The sequence below is a fragment of the Syngnathoides biaculeatus genome, chromosome 16, assembly GCF_019802595.1.
Source record: "Syngnathoides biaculeatus isolate LvHL_M chromosome 16, ASM1980259v1, whole genome shotgun sequence".
In the NCBI taxonomy this organism is placed as follows: Eukaryota; Metazoa; Chordata; class Actinopteri; order Syngnathiformes; family Syngnathidae; genus Syngnathoides; species Syngnathoides biaculeatus.
The window spans coordinates 14,042,546-14,064,279 of NC_084655.1; the positions used below are offsets into that span (position 1 = coordinate 14,042,546).

The 21,734-nt window shown below is 42.9% G+C and overlaps 1 protein-coding gene across 4 annotated transcripts in view; it reads left to right on the forward strand.

The window, feature by feature from the left end:
• cacng3b (calcium channel, voltage-dependent, gamma subunit 3b) overlaps positions 1–21,734 on the forward strand; it is a 34,548-nt gene that overhangs the window by 3,238 nt on the left and 9,576 nt on the right. For 3 of the 4 annotated variants that reach the window (XR_009798890.1, XM_061846978.1, XM_061846975.1), the window contains 6 exons: positions 1,279–1,338; positions 3,360–3,472; positions 4,469–4,585; positions 5,020–5,902; positions 18,402–18,485; positions 21,377–21,517. Coding sequence is in view for 3 of the 4 variants with exons in the window: in XM_061846978.1 (XP_061702962.1) it covers positions 5,686–5,902; positions 18,402–18,485; positions 21,377–21,517 (442 nt within the window). In the remaining variant the exon portion in view is untranslated. The remainder of the gene's footprint in view (positions 1–1,278; positions 1,339–3,359; positions 3,473–4,468; positions 4,586–5,019; positions 5,903–18,401; positions 18,486–21,376; positions 21,518–21,734) is intronic. The other variant, XM_061846976.1, reaches the window with a different exon arrangement.

The following is a 21,734-nucleotide window of genomic DNA, read 5'->3' on the forward strand; positions in this document are numbered from 1 at the left end:
TGGGTCACCTGGTAAAGCGTTGGCCTCACAGTTCTGAGGTCCCGGGTTCGATCCCAGCCCCGCCTGTGTGGAGTTTGCATGTTCTCCCCGTGCCTGTGTGGGTTTTCTCTGGGTACTCTGGTTTCCTCCCACATCCCAAAAACATGCAGCATTAATTGGACACTCTAAATTGCCCTGAGGTGTGATTGTAAGTGCAGCTATTTGTCTCTATGTGTCCTGCGATTGGCTGGCAACCAGTTCAGGGTGTACCCTGCCTCCTACCCGTTGACAGCTGGGATAGGCTCCACCACTCCCCGCATCCCTCATGAGGATAAGCGGCAAAAGAAAATGGATGGAAGGATTTACAATTCTTCATTTGAGAAATTCATTACACTTATTTGAAAAGCATTTTGTGTGTGTGTGTGGTGTGGTGTGTGTGTGTGTGTGTGTGTGGTTGTGTGTGTGTGTGGTGTGTGTGTGTGTGGTGTGTGTGTGTGTGTGTGTGTTCCACCATTGGCCTTTTTTTTTGTTCCACTGTGCCAGCCAATGGGACGATTTAAAAGATATCATTTAGATGATACTATGATAATAATCACCATAATGCATTCATTGAATAGATTTCCAGACTGAATCATAGGGTTTGATGCCCACTTTTCACATATTTATGAATAGATTTTATCTGACATCCACAACACATATCCGCAAGGCTCAAAATCTCTGACACACACACACACACAGATCAAATTCACCAAAATTGCGTTAGAACAGCGGTCTAAGTACTGTGCCAGTCTAAGATGTCATCAACAGGCGTAAGTTTACACTGACTTTCTTCCACAAATTGACTCAATGTCAGCCGAATGTCATAGGTCACACCCTCTTTTCCCTGGTACTGCCACCTTGGTAAAGATCGGTCTGTCAAATTGGGAAATACACTTGCACTTGCACGAAAATCAAGACAGAGTACGCCATTTTGTGCGCTGAGATCACAGATGCGGGGAGCACCAAAAATAGAGCACTATATGTTATGACATACGTTACATAAAAATTTGGGTGGAGTCATAACCATAGAAATGGAACTTGTTGTAAACCGAGGTTTTGGGGAAATTTCCATATGCTAATATTTTTTTCCATAAATCTGTAGAAAAGTGGAGTGGATTTAAATGGTTGATGTTCATACAATAGTTTACCGTCTAACTAATCTAAGCTTGAATTGTGTTAAAAAGTTAATGAAAATTTAATTCTCACAAAATGCCAGTTTATGGTTTATTGATCCCTGTATTGGTGCTTTTCCCTTTCCAGTCTTTTATTAACCTGACATGCACATTTTTGGAATGTGGGAGAAAGCCGCAGTACGCGCAGGTAAGTCCATTTTTATTAATGATGTGATTTGTAGATTAGGTTTGTCAGCATCAATGAAAGATTTCACTCCTTATCCACTTTAAACGCCAGCGCAGTTATCCGTCCGTGCTGTTTTCCTCCGTGTCCTCTTCTCCGCCAACCCTCTGTCATTCCTTCTGCCAACCTCCTCCCTCACTTGTCCTTGCTCTTTTTCCTTCATTCTGTCTTATCTGGCCCATCCGTCTCTTTTCTTCCTTACCCACTTCCCTCGTTCCTCCGTAAATCATTCTCAGATCTTCCTCATGCTCTTTCTGCCTGCCTCCCCCCCCCACTGTCACTCATTCGACAACCCACCCGCCTGTCTCTCACTCTATGTGGGATGCCATGCTTCTCTTCCTCAAGTCATTTCTATGTTAATGAGTCTCCTTGTGCGATAACACGGGCAGCGAGGGCCCCAATGCACACGCATGCACACACACGCGCACACACACACTGCAAGGGTGATAGGACCTGTCACTGCTCTCTCTCCTGTTGATCTGCTCCAGCATTTATGTATCTGTAATCCCTTTCTTTTCACTTTCCCTCCTTCCTCTGTGTTTTTGAGCCTTTAAATTCCCCTGTTTCCTCCTCACTGTGGCAGCTGCTGTCAGTCAGAGCTATATCTTGAAGTTGGTGCACCAGACCGTTGTTAGTTGGAGCTCTAAAATACTGAGTCTGATTGACACGTGAGCAGACTGTCTATATGTGTCGAATTGGAACATGGACGTTGACTCTCATCTGCTGTGGCCATGTCAAGTACTGTAATGAAGTACAAATACGTACTTTGTAACCTTATGTAAGAATTTTGTGTTTCTGTAGTTTACTGGAGTATTCATCTTTCAACCAGCTTTTTAGCTCTACTCCTCACATGTTTGGGTCAATGTATCAAGCCTGCACTGCACAAATTCTGGACTCCTCAACTAATTTGGAAGAGTAGGGACTACACCAAATTTTAGCTGGCGTCCTGAAAGAAAATATAAACACAGGTCAGCTAACGTTAAAGGGAAATCCACTGGTTTGCATTAACAATGCATCTGGTCATGTAATATGTACTCTATTTTGACAATGTGATGTTAAATCCTCTCTCATTTAATAGTGTTTTGAGAAGATTTTTATCGATAATTACGAATTTTCAGGGGCGCTGCCATTTTTGCGAGTCATATGACCTACGTGCACGGATGTGACGTGTACCGTGCCGCAACATAGGCTCGATTACATGGGACACCATTTATGCCCAGCGTTGATTTCTCAGATTTATCCTTATCTGTTGAAGAAATAGCAGTATCGGTTGATGGGGAAGACGGAGGAATACTTCAATACAGATATGAATCCCTCCGCCGGACGCCGAAGCTCGGCTCGCTCGTCATTCCCGTCCGAAGAACCATCGGCAGCTGCCGGCCCGGAGCTCCAGGGGCCTTTGTTTACACACTTACGTCCCGCGCATAGTCAGACTCCGGCGTCATTCCGCCCGAAGAACCATCCGAATATTCAACATTATTTACAGCCACAGGTTCAAATCCATATGGAAATATTCCTTCCTCTTCCCGATCAACCGATACTGCTATTTCTTCATCAGATGAGGATAAATCCGAGAAATCACCGCGGGCATAAATGGTGTCCCATGTAGTTGAGCCTTTGTTGCGGCACGGTACACGTCACATTCGCGCACGTAGGTCATGTGATGCAGCGCCCCTGAAAACTCGTAATTGTCGATAAAAATCTTCTCAAAACGCAATTAAATGAGAGAGGATTTAACATCAAACTGTCAAAATAGAGTACATGTTACATGACCTATTGGATACATTGTTAATGCAAACCAGCGGATTTTCCCTTTAACACCTCCTTCCATTTGTTCATGCATCAATCTATCCATCCATTGTCCAAACCACTTATCCTCTTGCCTGAGCCTATCCCAGTTATTTTGGAGTGAGAGGTGATGTACATCCTCAACTGGTCGCCACATGTAAAGAAATTACCAGAAGCACTCTCATTCACACCTGCAGGCAATACAGGTCTTCACTTCACCTACCTTGCGTGTTTTGGGGACGTGGGAGGAAAATGGAGTATGTGGAGAAAACCAGCGGACATGCAGGGAGAACAAGCAAACTCCAGAAAGGTGAGGCCTGATTTGAAGCCGGGTCCTCAAAACTTTCAGGCAGATGTGCTGACCAGGTGTCTGTCCATTGTGCTGCCGTAAGTAACACCTGCAAATCGAATTTTATCTTTCTGAGATTCATATTTCTGGGAAGAGGTTTTGATAACCACCTTTAATTGGCATTATTGTGAGATTAAATGTTTAGGTCACCAAATTCTGCAGTTTCTTATGTTTCGTAAATGCAACGAAGCTCTTCTTTAAATATTTGTTTTCAAATTCATAAAGGGATTTTTTTTTTTTTTTTTACAAGAATTCAGTTGTAAAAAAGCTTGAATTAACAGGAGATTGCTCTTCAACTGTTCAACCTCATCATGGTTTATAAAAGTGATTTTTAGGGTTTTGCTCTTGTCACGGTCTCAGCCTGTCTCAGTCTTGGTCTTATTTCTCTCTTGGTCTGGACTCCCAAAGGTCTTGGTCTTATCTTGGTCTCAGAGAATTCTGGTCTTGGGCAAGCCTTGGTCTCCTATTGTGGTGTTGAGCACAACACTATAGAATTTTTGGCGTTCAGGATACGCAAACACGGAGGTTCCACTCTAACTTCTATCAGTTTGCATTTTGTATTTCAAGTAGATATAAGGATCCAAGGCTCCAACGCAATGTGTGTGTGTTTAAATCGGCAACGCTACGGAGGTTGAGACAGTCTTATCTGTTCAACTGCTCGTGGCATACACACACACACACACGATAACACAGTGACTGTGTTAATTGAACTGTGAAGCTCACGCCGCCTTGTGTGGAAGCCATGCAGGAGTGGAATCATTAAAAACGCTCCGTGGCTCTTTAAGTGGCGTTTCTGCTTCTCTCTCGGGTGCTATTCTTCATGCATCACTTGATTCGCGCTCTCTCTCTCTCTCTCTCTCTCTCTCACTCTCTCTCTCTCTCTCTCTCTTTCTCTCTTTCTCTCTCTCTCTCTCTCTCTCTTTCTCTCGCTCTCTCTCCCTCTCTCCCCTAGTACAGTACTGGATAGAAGATCGGCACAAACTGCTACGTTTAGAACCATGGACAGCTCTCCAGACGCATGCGGCAGAATCTTCCGCCTCCGGCGAGGGGCGCGGTGATGGCGTCAAATCTGCGGTTTGTTGCTTGAACGAAAACAAAACAGTCACGTGACCTGCTATCTCAAAATGTCGTTCTAATTTGAGGTGCTGTCTATCATACAAGTGCCCTGCTTTCAGTCAAATTGAGTGTTCCGTCACCTCCTCGCTGACACCGGCTCACCCTCGTGGCTTTATAGACTCGAGGTAGTGGGCGGGATGATGCGCACAGCTAGCGCGTGATTGGCTACGAAAGGACCCTTTCCGCTCCGACTTGACCAATCAGGGCCGAATGGCGTGGCCCCAGGCGGACTTTGAGGAGACGCGCGGTTAGTTTTAGTTTGTGTTGGTTGGACGGAGGGGAGGAGGAGGAAGAGGAGAAGGAGGAGGAGGTGGAGGAGGGGAGGAGAACGAGGACTAGGAGGGGACCTGGGCTGTCACTGTTATTTCCCCCCCATCCATTTGTACCAACAGGCACGTTTCTTGCCAGGAGCGAGGAGCACCGGCGTGTTCCCAGTGAAGACGTCTCCATTTTGGTGGCTCTTCGACGAAAAACAGCCTCTGCGTGTCAAAATCTAGGGCGAACGAGCCTCTATCGTGGATTTCGAGGCACAACATGTCAAGCGTGTCAACAGCTGGACAGGAATTCGCTCCACTCTCACCGTAGCTGACGTGTAAAAGGCTCAATTTGTTGGGGGGAGGGCGTAAAACCCGTCCACCGCCTCGGAAACGACATTGTAAAGCAGTGAGTTCTCGTGACTAAAGTCGGCGGGGAAGATGCTCACCGTGCCGGCTGCTAGCTGAGTCGCTAACTCCAGGACGTGTAGGGAAGAAGAAATGACAGATGATGTGGCGTCTTTCTGGGCTGAGTAAAGACAGCGTGGAGCTGTCGAGGACAACCGGTGGTCGTTAAAGCTCCGGTGACCGCCCAGTGTTGTTGGGGATGTTTTGATGCGCCACCTTCCTTCGCCACCTGTCTCCCCGGGACATCAAACCTCGGCGACATGTCATCCCAGTAGGCTCTTTGTTCAATTTACCCACTCCCACGCCCCAAATCTCGCGTGGAAATTGGGGAGGGGGGGGGGGGAGCCCATAAGAGAGGAGGTGAACAAAGATTGAGCCCGAACAGGAGCCGCCTATATGAAGATGCTGATGTGTGACCGCGGCGTCCAGATGCTCGTGACGACGGTGGGCGCGTTCGCCGCCTTCAGCCTTATGACCATCGCCGTGGGGACCGACTACTGGCTGTACTCGCGTGGGGTCTGCCGCGTAAAGAGCAGCGGCGACAACGACACGAGCCGCAAGAACGAGGAGGTGATGACGCACTCCGGCCTCTGGCGGACCTGCTGTCTGGAAGGTACGTGACCAGTCTGGATGACCTGTGTGGGTTGCGTGCGTTCGTCGTTTGTCTTGTGCGCTCACACCCAGCAGCAGTACGGCGGTACCTTCACCATCAAATCATTTCAAATGAATTCAAATGTCCTTATTCTTCTCTCTTAATACAGTATATAATATCAAACACAGTCATACCTTCACCTACGAATGACCAGACGTAGTTTTTGCTCATATCAGTTGTTGCCCTGCCGAGTTTTTTTGCTTTGACTTGTGAGCAAAAATTTGAAGTATGATCGTGTCAGCGATATTAACTCACTTCACGACAAGAAGCAGTTTGGCACATTCTTCAAAGCAATTCTTCAAAAAGAGGCTTCAAGGTGTTTATCGCCACTCCCGTTTGAAGTTTTTTGTCAAACTAAAAACTAAAATAATGAAAGGAGTTACAACCACAGAACTTTGTCCTCGGGTAGTCTGCTACCTTAAAGCCAATGTCAATGTAAAATGCCATAGATGGGCTAATAAATAGCAGCAATGTTGCAGTTTTATAATCCATTTAAGCGACAGACACTTGAACATAAATGGTGCAGCACTGTACATAGAGTTTACATACATGCATGCTACGTGTTGTCTATCTACATAGTAGCCAGACAACAGAACAATACTCACAGGCATATTTATTCTATATCCTCTGTGAGCAAAAATTTATTTCTGTACCTCACTGAGTCGGTTGTGAAACTCTTCTTTGTGTCTGTCTTTTTGTCTGCATTATACTGCCACCCAATGGCCAAGGTGCGCACACCAGAAGGAGCACTGTGTGGTGCTTTAACGGATTAATAGCATTTCAATTAATTTAAATGTGGAAAATGGTTAATGTCACCAGCAACTACTGTTTCATTTTAGCCTTCATCACACTTCTTCCTCCTTCCAGTGACCCCCCCCCACTTCACCTTCCTCATACAGCCAATCAGAAATCACACTCAGATGCCTTCATTGTCTCACAGACAGTTGGAGCTTATAAAACTCTTGCAACAATCCACATATCACAACTGCAGTTTGTTATCTTCCTGTTCTAAACGTGAGCGTACAAGTGAAGATGGTTCAAGTTCTGGTATCTGAATCTCATTGGGTCAAGTTGGGGTGTGGGGCCTGTGCAACCGAGGACAGTGGGTGATCGAGTTTGTATTTGGAGGCAAAAGCTAGCTTTGCAAGTTGACAATTGGAAAAAAAAAACAAATAATGACATTATAAATGAGTCAATGAATATTTGACTAGATTTCAAACTGCTGTCTTTTTAGCTTTTTATTTTATTAAAGGTATGCAGATAATTATTTTTTTAAAGAGTGCATGCCAAAGCCACAGGTGTCACTATAACCCCTTACTCATTTAGTTTCTGACATACAATAACAATATTGGCAAATTGAGGGTGTCATGTGTGTAAAGTGATTGTACAGTAAAGTGTGGTGTCTTTTCTACAAGAGCTGTCTGCATGATGACTTTTCAGTCTTCACACCTCTATAATTGTTATTATTATTATTTGTTTTAATATACTTTAAACTTGTAGATTCTATTGCTGACAACAGGGAAGAAATATTGATACCTACTAGAATCTCACAGGCTCTCTTTTGAAAGCTGTCCAGACAATTTTACATCTGACATATTCATGACCCAGTATGTCATTTTGTATCAGTGTATTGAGGAGTGGTAATCACTGTTGTCTCACAGCAAGGAGGTCTTTGATTTGTTCTTTCTTGTGAGCGGTTTACGTGGTCTCCCCATTTTTGGCTTAGTTCACTCTGGGTCCTTCTTCCCACCGTCAAAAAACATGCATGTTAAGTGCCTTGCAGACTTAACCTGTAGGTACATGGTTCTCTAGCTCTATGTGTCAGCCCAGTGATAGACAGGTGATGCAGGGTGGGAGGCAACATACACCCAGAGTGTACCGCGCCTCTTAAATCAGCTCAGAGCGGCTCCAGATTTTCTGTGTCCCTGAACAGGGCAAGTGCAATTGAAAATGGATGACCTTGTATTGTGTGCAGCATGTCAAACTCTGCGTTAAATCCTGTATTTTAGTGCTGTGATATCTCTATTTAATATGGCTTTTACAAGCAATCTTTGAGAGGACTGGCCACAAACCTCACCTCACCTCATTCTCACCTGGGATGCAATTTGTCACCAAGGCGATGCGAGAGGAAAAATCGGCAAACTGAAAATATTAGCACCATTTAAGATGGATGCCCTTCAGCAATCAAAGCAGAACTAAACAGGAGCGCTTTCTATAGGAGATTTATGTAACACCCACGGTAGCTGACTCATAAAAATGATCTCTTTAGAGTATTATACATTGTAGTAGTTTCTATTATTGCCTCTTATAGTAGTTATTGTAGAAAGGCCTACAGTTATGTAGGTATTCGTCACAGAATGGTTATTTCTGGCAAGGGGCATTTCCTGTAGTGCAATACCTTGTGACTAAATTTTGCTTCATATCTGGGTTAAATATTATATTTTCCAAGCAATTTCCTTTCTCATAGAGGGACTACTCCTATCGAAAAAAATTTATTTTTTTTTACCATGACTTGAACGTTGTAATTTCCTGTGGAATGCTTGACTTTGAGCTGTCTTCTGAGAATTTTCTGCCTTAGCGCAGGCCAACTTTGCATTGCCTCGAGATAAAATATGTGTGTATGTGTTTTGTGTGCAGTGAAACATAACCATCTCATTCTGAGGGCCATAGGAGGCTATTACGAGGCCAGATGGTGCAGGTCTGAGGATCCACTGATGCACAGACACACACTCTCACTCTTGTAATTGGATGAGTAAATAGACAAATTCAAGGATATTCCCAAGCTATCGCATAAACAGAGCAGTGGGGGCAATAGAGCAAGTTAACACAATGTCACCACAATGTCAGTGCATACACACAAACACACGTACACTGGCTCACATGGAAAATGGCATGCAGGGGACAATGTCTTCAGTCATGTACATAACACACAGCAGTCCTGAATGAAAAGTTTGTCACAGATTCATAAAAGCCTCATAAATTGACATCACTGAAAAATGTACTGTATGTGTGGTGTCAGAGGTTGGTTGAGTGGGAGATAGAAAGTAGGAGAGGTGTAATATTTTGTGCCCCGTGGTCTTCTTTCTAAAGCAGTCATGCATAGCCATTTGCAGCAAATTTCACCATGTCATAGTTTCTTTCACTGTCGCAGGGGAGAGCTTTAAAAAATGCAACTTGTTGTCCTCCACATACCGTAAAAAAAATGAAAGAGACTTCTGCATTCTGATTTGGACTTCATGTGTCTTACGATTTATATCCTCTATGCTTGACCCATTTTAATGCATTGCTGTTGTACCTGGATGAATACCTCAGTGAGACATGAGATGAAACCTCAATTTAGTTAATGTATTTGATGATATGTAAGTAGTTAATCATCTGAATGCATGTATTCATGATTAACTTGCATTTATTTGTTCAAACTATGAATTTGTTCAATATTTTAGATTGACACTACATAGTTCAAGTGACTTTTTTTCTCATATATCACACATGGGCAGCACGGTGGAGCAGCTGGTAAAGCATTGGACCCGGGTTCGATCCCGGCCGTGTCTGTGTTGGTTTTCGCCAGGCACTCCAGGTTTCCTCCCACATCCCAAAAATATGCAACATTAATTGGACACTCTAAATTGCCCCAAGGTGTGATTGTGAGTGTGGCTCTTTGTCTCTATGTGCCCTGCGATTGGCTGGCAACCAGTTCAGGGTGTACCCTACCTCCTGCCCGTTGACAGCTGTGATGGGCTCCAGCACTCCTCGTGAGGAGAAACAGCAAAAAAAATGGATTGATGGATATCGCACATATGCAAATCAGGCCCGAAAACAACAGAACTGAATCGAATATCTCACAATATGATATAGTTTTAGTGTGTTTTGGACATTCCCATTTCCAGGTGGTTCCTGGGGTGCAGCAAAATCAGGGATATTGGTTTTGGACATGGATCACCTGAAAGTAGATTAAGACTACATATAAACGGGTCCAAGCAGGTTGGGACAGCTGGTGGAAGGTGTCTGGTATGTTATGTGACAGAAGAGTCTCTGCTAGGATGAAGGGTAAAGTTTATAAAACAGTGGTGAGGCCGGCCATGATGTACGGATTAGAGATGGTGGCACTGAAAAGACAACAGGAAGCAGAAACGGGGGTGGCAGAAATGAAAATGTTGAGGTTCTCGCTCGGTGTGAGCAGGTTGGATAAGATTAGAAATGAGCTAATTAGAGGGACAGCCAAAGTTGGATGTTTTGGAGACGAGGTTAGAGAGAGCAGACTTTGATGGTTTGGACGTGTCCAGAGGGGAGAGGGTCAGTAAATTGGTAGAAGGGTGCTGAGGCCGCAGCTGCCAGGCAAAAGAGCGAGAGGAAGACCAAAGAAAAGATTGATGGATGTTGTGAGGGAGGACATTAGGACAGTGGGTGTTAAAGAGGAAGATGCAGGAGATAGGCTTAGATGAAAAAAGATGACACGCTGTGGCGACCCTTAGCGGGACAAGCCGAGAGGAAAAGAAGATAAACACTCTAAGGTAGCATAAGTGAGGTCGAGCGGGTGTCACCAACAAAGATATTTCTGATCAACATTGTCATGTTGACAATGTCCCTGATTGCATGGACAGCACACATTATCCCACGAGCCCATACATAAAGCTCATCAGTGCCAGCACTCGGTGTGCATGTCTGCAACTTACTGGTTGGATAACCAAAATGTGTACCTGTATTATTTTATTTCCAAATGCACCGTTAAATAGATATTAACACACATTGATATGCTGTTTATTTATTTCTGCGTGCAGAATGCATTGGAAGTTTTATTTGTACAGATATGCTCAGGTGATGAATGACCACCGAAAGCCTGGAAATGAGCAGGAACAAATGGAAGAGGTTAGGGGACAGAACACGAACGAATGGAGACTCAGAAGTGAATGAATGAAGCACATGTCGGAAGGAGGAGTGGATGGTCCCAAGTGATGGATGAGCAGTGCACGGCCTCCGTTTGAATCGCTGGGGAGTGTTTGACCCTGCTAGAGACCACCTGGTAATAGAATGGCTTGCTTTTCTTTTTTTTTCTGCAAAAAGATGGGCAGAAAACGATCACCCCAGTGGTAGAATAAACTGCAAAAGAAGGAGGAAGAAAGAGAAATAAATGAATTAGAAACAGGCAATCAGTCAAGTTGTAGGGGGCTGTCCTTGTGTTGGATAAAAATAATCAGCTAACTGATGGAGAAGGGTGGAAGGCGGGGTGGGTAAATACACGGACAGCATGTCTAAATTATTGTGGTAGATGGATGAGGGAAAGAAAGTGTGGAAAGGTGTGAAGAAAGAGGATAAAAATGAAGACTGGAAGCCTCATTTGCCGAGGATTGAACAAGAAACAAGGAAAAAAAAACGCACTTTTACTGTCAGTCTGAAATTGCCACACTTAACTAGGTGGTTTGTCTTTTTCCTTATCTGCATCAAGTCTTTGAAGGTCCACAATGTGTCCATGATTATTTCCTGGTGAGAATTTTGTCAATGGGGAGAGAAAAGAAGGTTGATGTGAGGAAAGGCGCACAGTATCATTGTTGGAATTTCTACAAACGTTTGGGAAGCAGCAAAAAACCATATGAAGTCTCTCCAAAGCTTCAGAAAGAGTCTTAGTCAAGGGAGACTTAAAAGGGACAAATCACAGAGGAAATGATGGTGAAGGGAGAAAGGTAAAGCAGGAGAGTAGAAAATAAATCTCTTTTGATTGAGCCTCGGGACTCAAATGATGGAGTGAGAAATGGCAGGACAGGCTGGATGGGCAGAAATCGCGTCAAGATGATAACCAGGAAGGAATTGGCTGAACAGAAACGTCAGGGAAGGCGCGTGTGTGTGTGTTTGCGATACTGTTTTGTCAAGACCCTTTTTGTTCCGATGAGGGAAACCATTTGATATTCTCAGCGTGCTCACCACACTAGCACCCAGTGGTCCATTTTAATCAAAGTCTAGTTTGCTGTCCCCCTGGGTGTGGTCCATTAATTCAGGCCTGAGTCAAGTCAACCAGGCCAAGGCCACCTAGAAGAGGTTGTGTTGTTCAAAAGAAACTCACTGTGGTTTGTTTGAGGTCAACAAACTGGCAATTTAAGAAATCCGATTGGACCCTTAGCATTACAATGGCATACTTACTGTGGGTAGCGTGTCCACGTAAAATATGTAAAAGAGTGGACTTTCCAAAACATGTCTTCTATTTAGTATGTATGAATTAATTAGAATGCTGTCATACACGCTCAAGCATCAAGTCTTCTTGACACTACTGTATGTGAAGGAAGTCTACTAGTCTACTTACTAGTGTTTTTATTTATGACCAGCTTTTTACCGCAAATTACTCGAAAACTTGAAATTACAGGTGCGAACATGAGTATGAATGGTGGTTTGACAATATGATATAGATATAGATAAATGGATTTTTTTTGTGTGTGGTCTGTTTGTTGTTGATGGACCCAGCCAGAACATTCTTCTGTTTGCAGGCTCCAGTGTAAAGAAGTAATGAGTTTTACACATAGCAAATAGCTTTTTGTAGTTTGTTAGGTATCGGATATTCACAGATCATTTTGCTACTTACTGAATTATGAATGAACCAAACATGAATATGCATTAGAAGGGCTTGTATTTTCTGTTGGGAGTGCCGCTACACATGCCAGAAAATGCTTTTCACCTAAAGGGGACACAGCATCTTCGCCTTGGTCAACTTGTGCCAAAAACGTACCTCGGTTTTTTAAAATGTAAAAACACTTTGACACTGTAGAGGAAGCCCAGGATGAATAATAATCTATTTATTAGCGTTCACGTTTTACAGTCCCTTTTATGTGGGTGGTAATGAATCAAATAAACCAACAAAGAGCAAGTAGGAAAAGGTGTTACTCCTATATATACAGGTTCAAGTACCTTGGAACCGTTGACTTGAATTCTTCGAAAGTAGTACAGCATAACGCCAGTTTACATGTCTTTTTTAGAATGGAGGGAGCCAACCTAAGGGGATATGACGAGAACATTTTGAACAGAAAAGTGTTTTGGCAAGAGAGGGGGTGAATATGTGTGCACAAGTATGAACAAGTTGCAAAAAAAAGAGGAGGGCAAATGTGAGATGTGCATCCAAGCACAATGCACCTCGTTCCCTTTCATCAGTCATCACTGTGGAATCTCGTTTCTTCCTGCCTCTCCCTCGTTGCCTCTCACCTAGCTCCTCTCTCCTTCTCCTGAAATAAGTAATGAGAGAGCAAGGTAGACGCATGAGAGAAAAAGAGGAAGTGGTTCCATCACCCATGCTGAGCTGTCAGAGGCGCTCGGAAGAAACAAGCGGCCCAATTTGCTCTGCTTTTTAACTTGCTTTTCCTCACCCTTGCTCACTCCACGCTCGTCGTCTTCTTCTCGGTCATGGATGTGTTTGTGCGTGCATCTGGCTGGTTTGGGTCGCACGCAGCTTTTGGAGCACACACACCGTCTGATTGGGGACAGCTTTAAGGCATGTTATGCCTTCATTAGTGAGCTTTATCAGTGGAGGGGAAGAGATGCGACAGGAAAAGGTCCCTTGCTGGATTTTCGAACAGATGTTGTTTGCTATCTTGACTCCCAAAGCCCCCAGGTTGGGGTGAAAGTAATTATTTTATACCAGTGTTTCTATGAGCTTCACCAACTTTAAAGTCAGGTGTATCATTTTACCAGACATTTGTAATATCAAATCTCAGTTTACAAACCAAATCTATTACAAGACTTCCATCATGAACCGAAATCTCTGCCAACAGAAGTCATTTTTCACATTGAAATGGATAAAAATAGAATTAATTGATTCTAGCCCCAGAAGAAACTTGCATTTACCTTGTTCTTATGGATTTAGTAAAGAAATCAAGTCACAGTCACTCCTTTAGCCACATCAGCTGCCTTTATTGTGTCTTTGTTCTTAGTACAGCCAGTAGATTCCAAATTGTGCACCAAAATCAGAACAAACAAACCCTCTTACCTGTTATTTCCTTCTATGTTGAACAGTAAACAGGATTTTCAATCACATGATCAGATTGGGAATCACTCATGGTGTAGTGGTACACGGCTGCCTTTGGTGCGGGCACCATTGGATTAATTCGCACTCAGTCATGGTGTCGATATCTGCCCTGTGACTGACTGGCAACCAGTTCAGGGTGTAGTCCGCCTTTCGCCCGAAGCTAGCTGGGACAGACTCCAGCTTTCCTGCAACCTTTGTGAGGATAAGCGGCTTGTATAATGACATGATCAGATTGGAAAATTCCTAATTCGTATGGCTGCATCCCTTGTCTATCATAGATACTGTTTCAGGTTACGGGCCCATTATTCCTTCATTCACACCAATTGGCAAGTTATAGTTACCATTTAACCTGCCGTGAATGTTTTAGAATGTAAGAGGAAACCAGAGAAAAAATACTCAAGCATGGGAGTGCCTGTACTTCTGTACAGAAAGGCCTATACTGAGATTCAAACATTCTCCACCGTGCCTCCGGCTTTTGTGGCTACCACAACCCAATTGGCTTGATAATTCTCAATTTCATTAGTGCTTAAATAATTGAACAGTTTGCATGAATGAGATATTTCGTGCGTGCATGTCTGTGCATGCGTGTTGTTCTGTGGGTGTGCAGAGAGTCATATCAAGGGCACACCGCTGGCACGTCACACCCAACTCGTCACAATTGTTGGAACATTTGGCTGCGTACTGTTGTTTGTGTTTGTCTCCTGTTTAACTTGTGTGAAGTGAGTGTGTTTGCTCGCTTCCAGTGGCGTACTGTTGCTACTCTGAATGCACAGCTTTGTTATTCTCCAGTAATTTCCCATGTGTAAGCAACAACACTGATGCACATGACATGGCCTTTCTGGTCACGACATGAGATCTGAGGGTGTTAAACAGTCTGTAAGGCAAGTCTACGTGTACGTGCCAATTAGTGTAGTTAAACCTCAATTGTATTAATACAATTAATCTACTATCAGTACCACACAATCCATCTTTCCCTCAATTTTCAATACCACTTATCCTCATTAGGAAACCCAACTTGAGCTAATTTATCCCAGTTGATTTTGGTACGCTCTAGAGCGGTCGTCAGTCAATCATAGGGCACATACACAAAACAGCATTTCCACTGAAATTCACATTTTTGGGCAATTGAGAGCCTACAATTTCAAACGCATGCCTTTGAGGAATGAGGAAGCCAGAAGGACTTGCATAAAACCAACATAAGCGGGGGCATTTGGTATCTCTTTGTTTTAATCAATACACTTTGGTCATTATGATGTTGTGTCTTTGAAAAGAGATGTCCAACTGAGGGAATTTGTTGTAAATCAGCCAGGAGGACAAAGTGTACCAAAATGACGCATGAGATAAACCACACAGAAACATTCAACCAGAGGAACGCACAGAACTCTCAGCCCCATTGTCTGAATCCCATAATGCCATCGCGCTGCCCTCGAGCCACGCTGACCTTTGAGAGGCACATATATCCAAATAGATGTGTCCACTGCATTTATGTACTGTATGTGTAATGCATACGTGCCTTGCAGTTGGGTATGACGTGCCAGCTGTGTGGCCCGTGTGTCCCTCACAATTTAGTGGGTACTAACAGAAAATAATGAAGGAACATTTGTGGTCGCATGCACTGACAACATCCAGCACATCAAACCATAAAAATCTATTTCATTTGTGTCTGCATCCGTGTGTGTGCATGAGTGGATTACCATCAGGAGGATTCATTACCGATCTGTCCACTTACAAGTCAGGAGGTGTAATGAATTTCCAGACCGCCAAAGCTGTGATTGAAGATTTCTTATACCTTGAAGGACCCAACAGGATCGGCTCAGACCTCACTTGCTTTCTGTGACGCTCCTACAACTTTTAGCATTCCATCAAATGAGCCCTGAATATCATTCAATATGTACACTATGACAATTATGGTCAAAAGTAAGATAAGCTAATGATTATTGTATATCATGTTGTGTTTTTCATTTATGTATACGTAAGACACGTATGAATTTTATGTCCTTATTATAAAGACGTGGAGATCACAAGTAATTCAGCTTGATTAAAAAAATGTACTTTGTATTCTCACAGCAAAATGTCAATCTTGCCATCCTCTCACCTCTCTGAAGCAAGTAAAAAAAATGTAGATGTACACTTATTAGTGACCACCATGCTTGGAGCAGTTGATGAAATTTAAATTGTGACATTTCAGCTCCTGTAACATGGTAAATAATAACTTGTATGTGATTACAGTGTTGCCACAAACACAATTCATTCTCTGACACAAAATATGTTTTTGACATGGGAAATAATGTGAATGAACTTGTTGCAAGTACACTATCACCATCAAAAACCCCAAATTAACTGTACAGGCAAAGTATGACATTGACAATGACGTTTTAACATTTCTAAATGGCATACAGGTATGAAAATGTACAACACCATTAAACTAAAGTAAAAGTAAACCCCCTATTTCTATATAAGGCCCAAAAATGGGGAATTTAGAACTACACAATTCATTGTGGAGCGTCAGGGTGGATGTCGAAACGCATTCATCGAATGGAAGGTGACTGCAGCTTACACTGATGCGCAGCAGCTGTCTCCAGCAGCAATAGAAGAGTGCAAAAACATCAAACGGTGTGCAGTCTGTCAGATGCACGCGAACCACATCAAATGTTTGGTCCCATTTAATAAGTAGATTCAAGTGAAGTAATTAGCTTCACAGGGCTTGCACTTTAGCTTGTTTCCTCAGCGCTGCATTTGCCAATTAAAGTGGTTGCAGACATTTGCGGATTCTTTACTTCCTGCAGGGAAATGTACCTCTGTTCAGAGAGGTTATTTGATCAAATTATCTCGGTTGTGAAGCTGTCATTGTATCATAGTGAAATATTTACATTTTATCCAACAGCTGAAAAATGGGCCCTTTGTAAATGAACCTTTGAGAAAAAAAAAATCACACTCCTTTTGGAAATATCTCAGCCAATTTAAAAGACATTACACTGTAGTTGTGACTTGTTTTAAAACTAGCTCAGTACAACTCTGGGATGAGTGCCAAAAGAATAAAGAAAAATACTGTGACTATTTTTTTTCTCTCAGGCTGGGATTTATTTTCAAGTCTAGTAACAAGAATAACACATTGTGCTCTAAATGGAGCAAGATGGAAAACTGTAAGACATGAATGGTCAAGTATCACAAGTTACAGTATAAATATGGTTAAACGTCCTCTGATTCATATCAATTCATACCAAACTGTACTAATTCTAAATATTAAAGACCTGAAATGTGTCAGTCGGCGTAACAGCCATCAAGCCATGACGCCATTTGCCTAATCAATTTATGGATGATGTGAAGTGCAAGAAACTTTTCATATGCAAATGGATCAGCAGCACATTTCCTCACGTTCCTCTGCCGTTCAATCCCCAAACCTCTTTCACAAGCACTTCCTCCTTCTCTCACCATCCTCCTTCATCTCACCCCCAAACCGTCACCTTCCCCTCCCACCGACACCCCTTATCCCCTGTGGCGTTGACCATGTGTGAATGGGCCAGGATGATGGGAAGGAATTAAGCCACATGCAGCGAGCGCGTGCACACGTTCACACCTGTGCGTGTGCCGAGGGACGCGTGTGCGAGCGCTGAAGGACTTCCACAAAGGAGGATGAGTCACTCTCTGGCTGACACGAGGCTCGCTCGGATCCTCCGCAGCCCAGTCGATACAGCACAAGCACACTTTATATGTAAAATTCAGACGCTTTCACTTACATTCATGATTGATAGTCTTCATGTATCACTTGAATGAGCTCGGTCGGTTTTTGAAGGCACATTTGATGGCTGTGCGTGCATGTGTGTGTCAGGCGGGATAAGACTTTTCATTAGTGTTTCCCCACAATTGGCCTGGAGGTTACCAGTCCAACATCTTATGCCATCGCTTTCTCTCATCTACAGTTTTTTTTTTTTATCTTTTACATCTGATCACCTCATGTGTGTGTTCTTACACACTTACAATGGTACGTTGACTTAGAAGTTGAATTAGTACAAGGTTAGATCACAATTCACAGTTCATCAAAGCAGTTTTACCAATTGAAATGGCATGAGGCATCAGCGTCTTCCTGCACCAATGGATTCGTGCGCAATTGCAAGTTACTTAGTTTTTATTACAAGGTCCATTTCTACCACTTCCCTGTGAGTTAGCTAACATGCCTACAACCTGAAAGAATGCATCATCCCTGTATCGCAAAATTTACAGAATTTATGGCCTGCAAAATTTGGGGCTGATTGCTTCACAGTATTCACATTTAGTGGGTTTTATGAGCTGGAAGACAGAGAGAGATTCACCACCGGTGGAAAAGTTAGAGGCTGGCGGAATCAACCCTCCAGTGAAACTAAACACAAATAAAGCCTGAAAATCAGTATGTTTGTTTTACATCCAGTTAATGGCAAGTTAAACAAATGTTTCACAAGCTTTCCTGTTCCCCCTCTCCAGGAACCTTCCGAGGTGTGTGTAAGAAGATTGATCACTTTCCAGAGGATGCTGACTATGAGGCTGATGCAGCTGAATACCTTCTGCGTACGTTTATTAGTAAACACACATCACATTGCACCACGCTTATTCATAAGAATGTTCAACTGGTAGAAGCATCTAATTTCTTTTTTAGTCTGGAACCTTCTCTCAGAGGGGCAGACATTTTTAAAATTTTTGTTCATTTATTTCCCTTTGAAATCTCAGATAGCAATGCTTTGTTTGTATTCAACATTTAACAATGTGTGTACAATAGCATTTTATGATACTTCGCTGGATGATGAAGTAATTATATCATTGTCAAAATACCACATATCAAAATAATCATGACAATACCAAGGGTTGTGGACTAAAAGCAAAGGACATACCGTATCTGAGACTGACAGGCCTTGCTGTACTTGAAATCACTGATTGGACAGTTACTGGATCAACAACATCAATGCGCTGAAGAGACGGATAGACCGCTCTTGCTGCTGCCTTAGCTGAGATTATTGAATATTCTTTTCTACTTTTTTTCTAGATTCCGTTTGGGAGAAATGCATAAACCGAGAGCATGTGTTTTAACAAGCGTAGAAATGAAAAAAAAAGAAAAGAAAAACAGCCCTGTTATTCCCACATGCATCCATAAATGTTTTAGACAAGAAAATGCTATAGGATGTTTTTTTTCTCCGATTGTAAACGTTGAAAAGATGGATGTCAAGGAAAATATGAAGAGCAACAGAGGGATGGGGAAAAAAAGAGGAACGAATTCAGCTTCTTTTTTCATTTCTACACTCAACACGGAGCAAAGTCCCCAGAGGCGACCATTTTGAACACAAGCCTGAGAGCTGACCAGCCAATAGGAAGCCAGGACCTAGTGACCTGCATTTCATTTAGCCCAAGGGTGTGGACTAAAGGTGCTTGGCCTGTATGCTTAACCCATCCACCCATCCATCCATCCATCCATCTATTATCCAAGCTGCCTATCCTCACAATAGTCGCAGGAGTGCTCAAGCTAATCCCAGCTATCCTCGGGCAGGAGGTGGGATACACCCTGAACTGGTTGCCAGATTAACCACACGACATCATGGACCTTTCCAACCTGTCAATCACGCCGCATTGTCTTAACCCCTGGCTTGACACGCCCCTCCCGCCATTTTGTCCCACAAGCAATGCTGGTTGTCAGTAGCGTGCGCTTGGAAAACTTAATGTTACGAAGAAAATGGTCCTCAGATGCGCTTGGGGAACGTGCAATTCTGATGAAAGATATCCGGCTAGCCTACAAGGGGCCTGCCAGGTTGATTCATTTTCCAAAGCCTAAAACACAGTTGACGAAGTGTCTAAAATGGATTAAGGCTCGTTGAAAACCGCACGTACAACTAAATGTGAACAATATCAACAAACACAAGGCTGTATATTCAAAGGTAAGTGAGGAGAAGTATCTTCTCTGAGTTTGATTGAATTATTATCAGTGCTTTATACATTGCAGGAGAACAACTTTCATTTTGTTAGAGTATCACTGACCTGCTGAATGAAGTGTGTCATGTTTTATGTCAAAGAGTCGGGTTAGTGATACGTAAATGCGCCATGTCATGCAAGAGAAATGTCTATTTGCCTATTTGTATCACATCAGACTTTTAAGACAGAGCACTGGGTTCCATTACGAGCCAAGTCAAACTTTTTCATCTGGTGACTACGGTACTGACTGAGTTAATCACCATTGTTTAAATGCGCTTGTAGAACATCAAACCTAACTCACTTATAAAGAGTACAATGATATTACTCATGATGAAAAGTATTCACCCTGCTTTACATGTGCAGTACGATTCCACTGTTTCATCCTGTTGGATTTCAGTATGAAGTTTGTGAGGCCATTTTGCTGTAACTCTGACATTGCATCCTGCTCCGTCCAAAATCTTAATTTCGTGTACATATCCTTGCGTGAAATAGTTGAGACCTCTCTGTAGAACCCACTGGGACAGGTCTGACGCATTTGGCAAAAAATGTACCGCAATATTATCGGGAATATGCGATTGAGAATCGACATCAAACATATTCTGTTGAGTCGCCATTTTGGAAGCTTGTCGGACATGGCTAAGGTGGCGGCGCTTAAGATCACCATCGGAAAGGTCCATTGGCTACCGCCCTTTCAGGAATGTTTGTCATTTTTGTAACAATACAATATTAAGTGCACATATGGGGTCCTAACAAATATTTGTCTTTATTTGGCCTGCATATGTGTCAGTAATACTCTCCATTTGTTTTTCATGCATGTTTCCTCTCTTTGCTCTGCTTCAACATGTTTAAGATTCTAGCTCTGCCGAGCTATTTGTCTCGGCTCCGTTTTAACCATTACATCCCTGCCTTTTAGAAGTAGCGATTTCAATGGAAACAATGGCATGAGTTGAAACAATTCGTCAACTTGTTGACAAGTCAACTATACAACTTCGCATCTACGTTTAAAGCTTGAAGTCGACCAATCGCTAATCAAAGTGAAGCTCCATCTTCATTGCCGAAATGTGATGTCCAAAAATGTGTGGGCAACAATTGTGTGCTAACGAGAATTTTAATTACCAAAGCAATTGCACGATACAACACCCCCCACCATCATAACGACACTTTTGTTGGTATATGGAATTGCGAGTTACTTGTCACTTAGACGCCTGGCATATGCTAATGGGGTGCACAAATACTTTACCAAAGATTAGACAGGTAGCACGGTTACTTGCAAAATATATATATCATCAGTTAACCGAGTTTGACTCAGCTTTCATTATGTGTTGTACAAAAAATCTGGAGTTGTTCAACCCTGAGCATTCAGTCTGAAAAGTAGCTCAGGGCACTCACTTGTGTGCTGGTTATAAGTGAAGGCATTGTGACATCCATTGCTGCTATTTTGGTAACCTGTTTCGTGCAACTGACAAATTTCCTAAAGCAAACCGCTTGTTTTAACCTAACAGGTGCAGTGCGTGCCTCCAGTATATTTCCCATCATGAGTGTGGGTCTGCTGTTCTTGGGAGGACTCTGTGTAGCCGCCAGTGAGTTTTATCGCAGCCGCCACAATGTCATCCTCAGCGCAGGAATCTTCTTTGTGTCTGCAGGTCAGTGTGCACTGAAAAATTGTCTCTAATGTAGCATAAAGTAGCTCTGGTCTTTACAATAAGAAGGATCTTTTCTACTCTGCACAGTTGTTTTCTTGTTTCAAATCTCTTTTCAGGTTGTATTTTAATGTAAAGTTCACTTCCTGTTCAGATGATCGGATTGTTGTCATATTGCCCACTTTTAAGTAATTGGAGCTTGTTAGCATCGTAAAAAAAG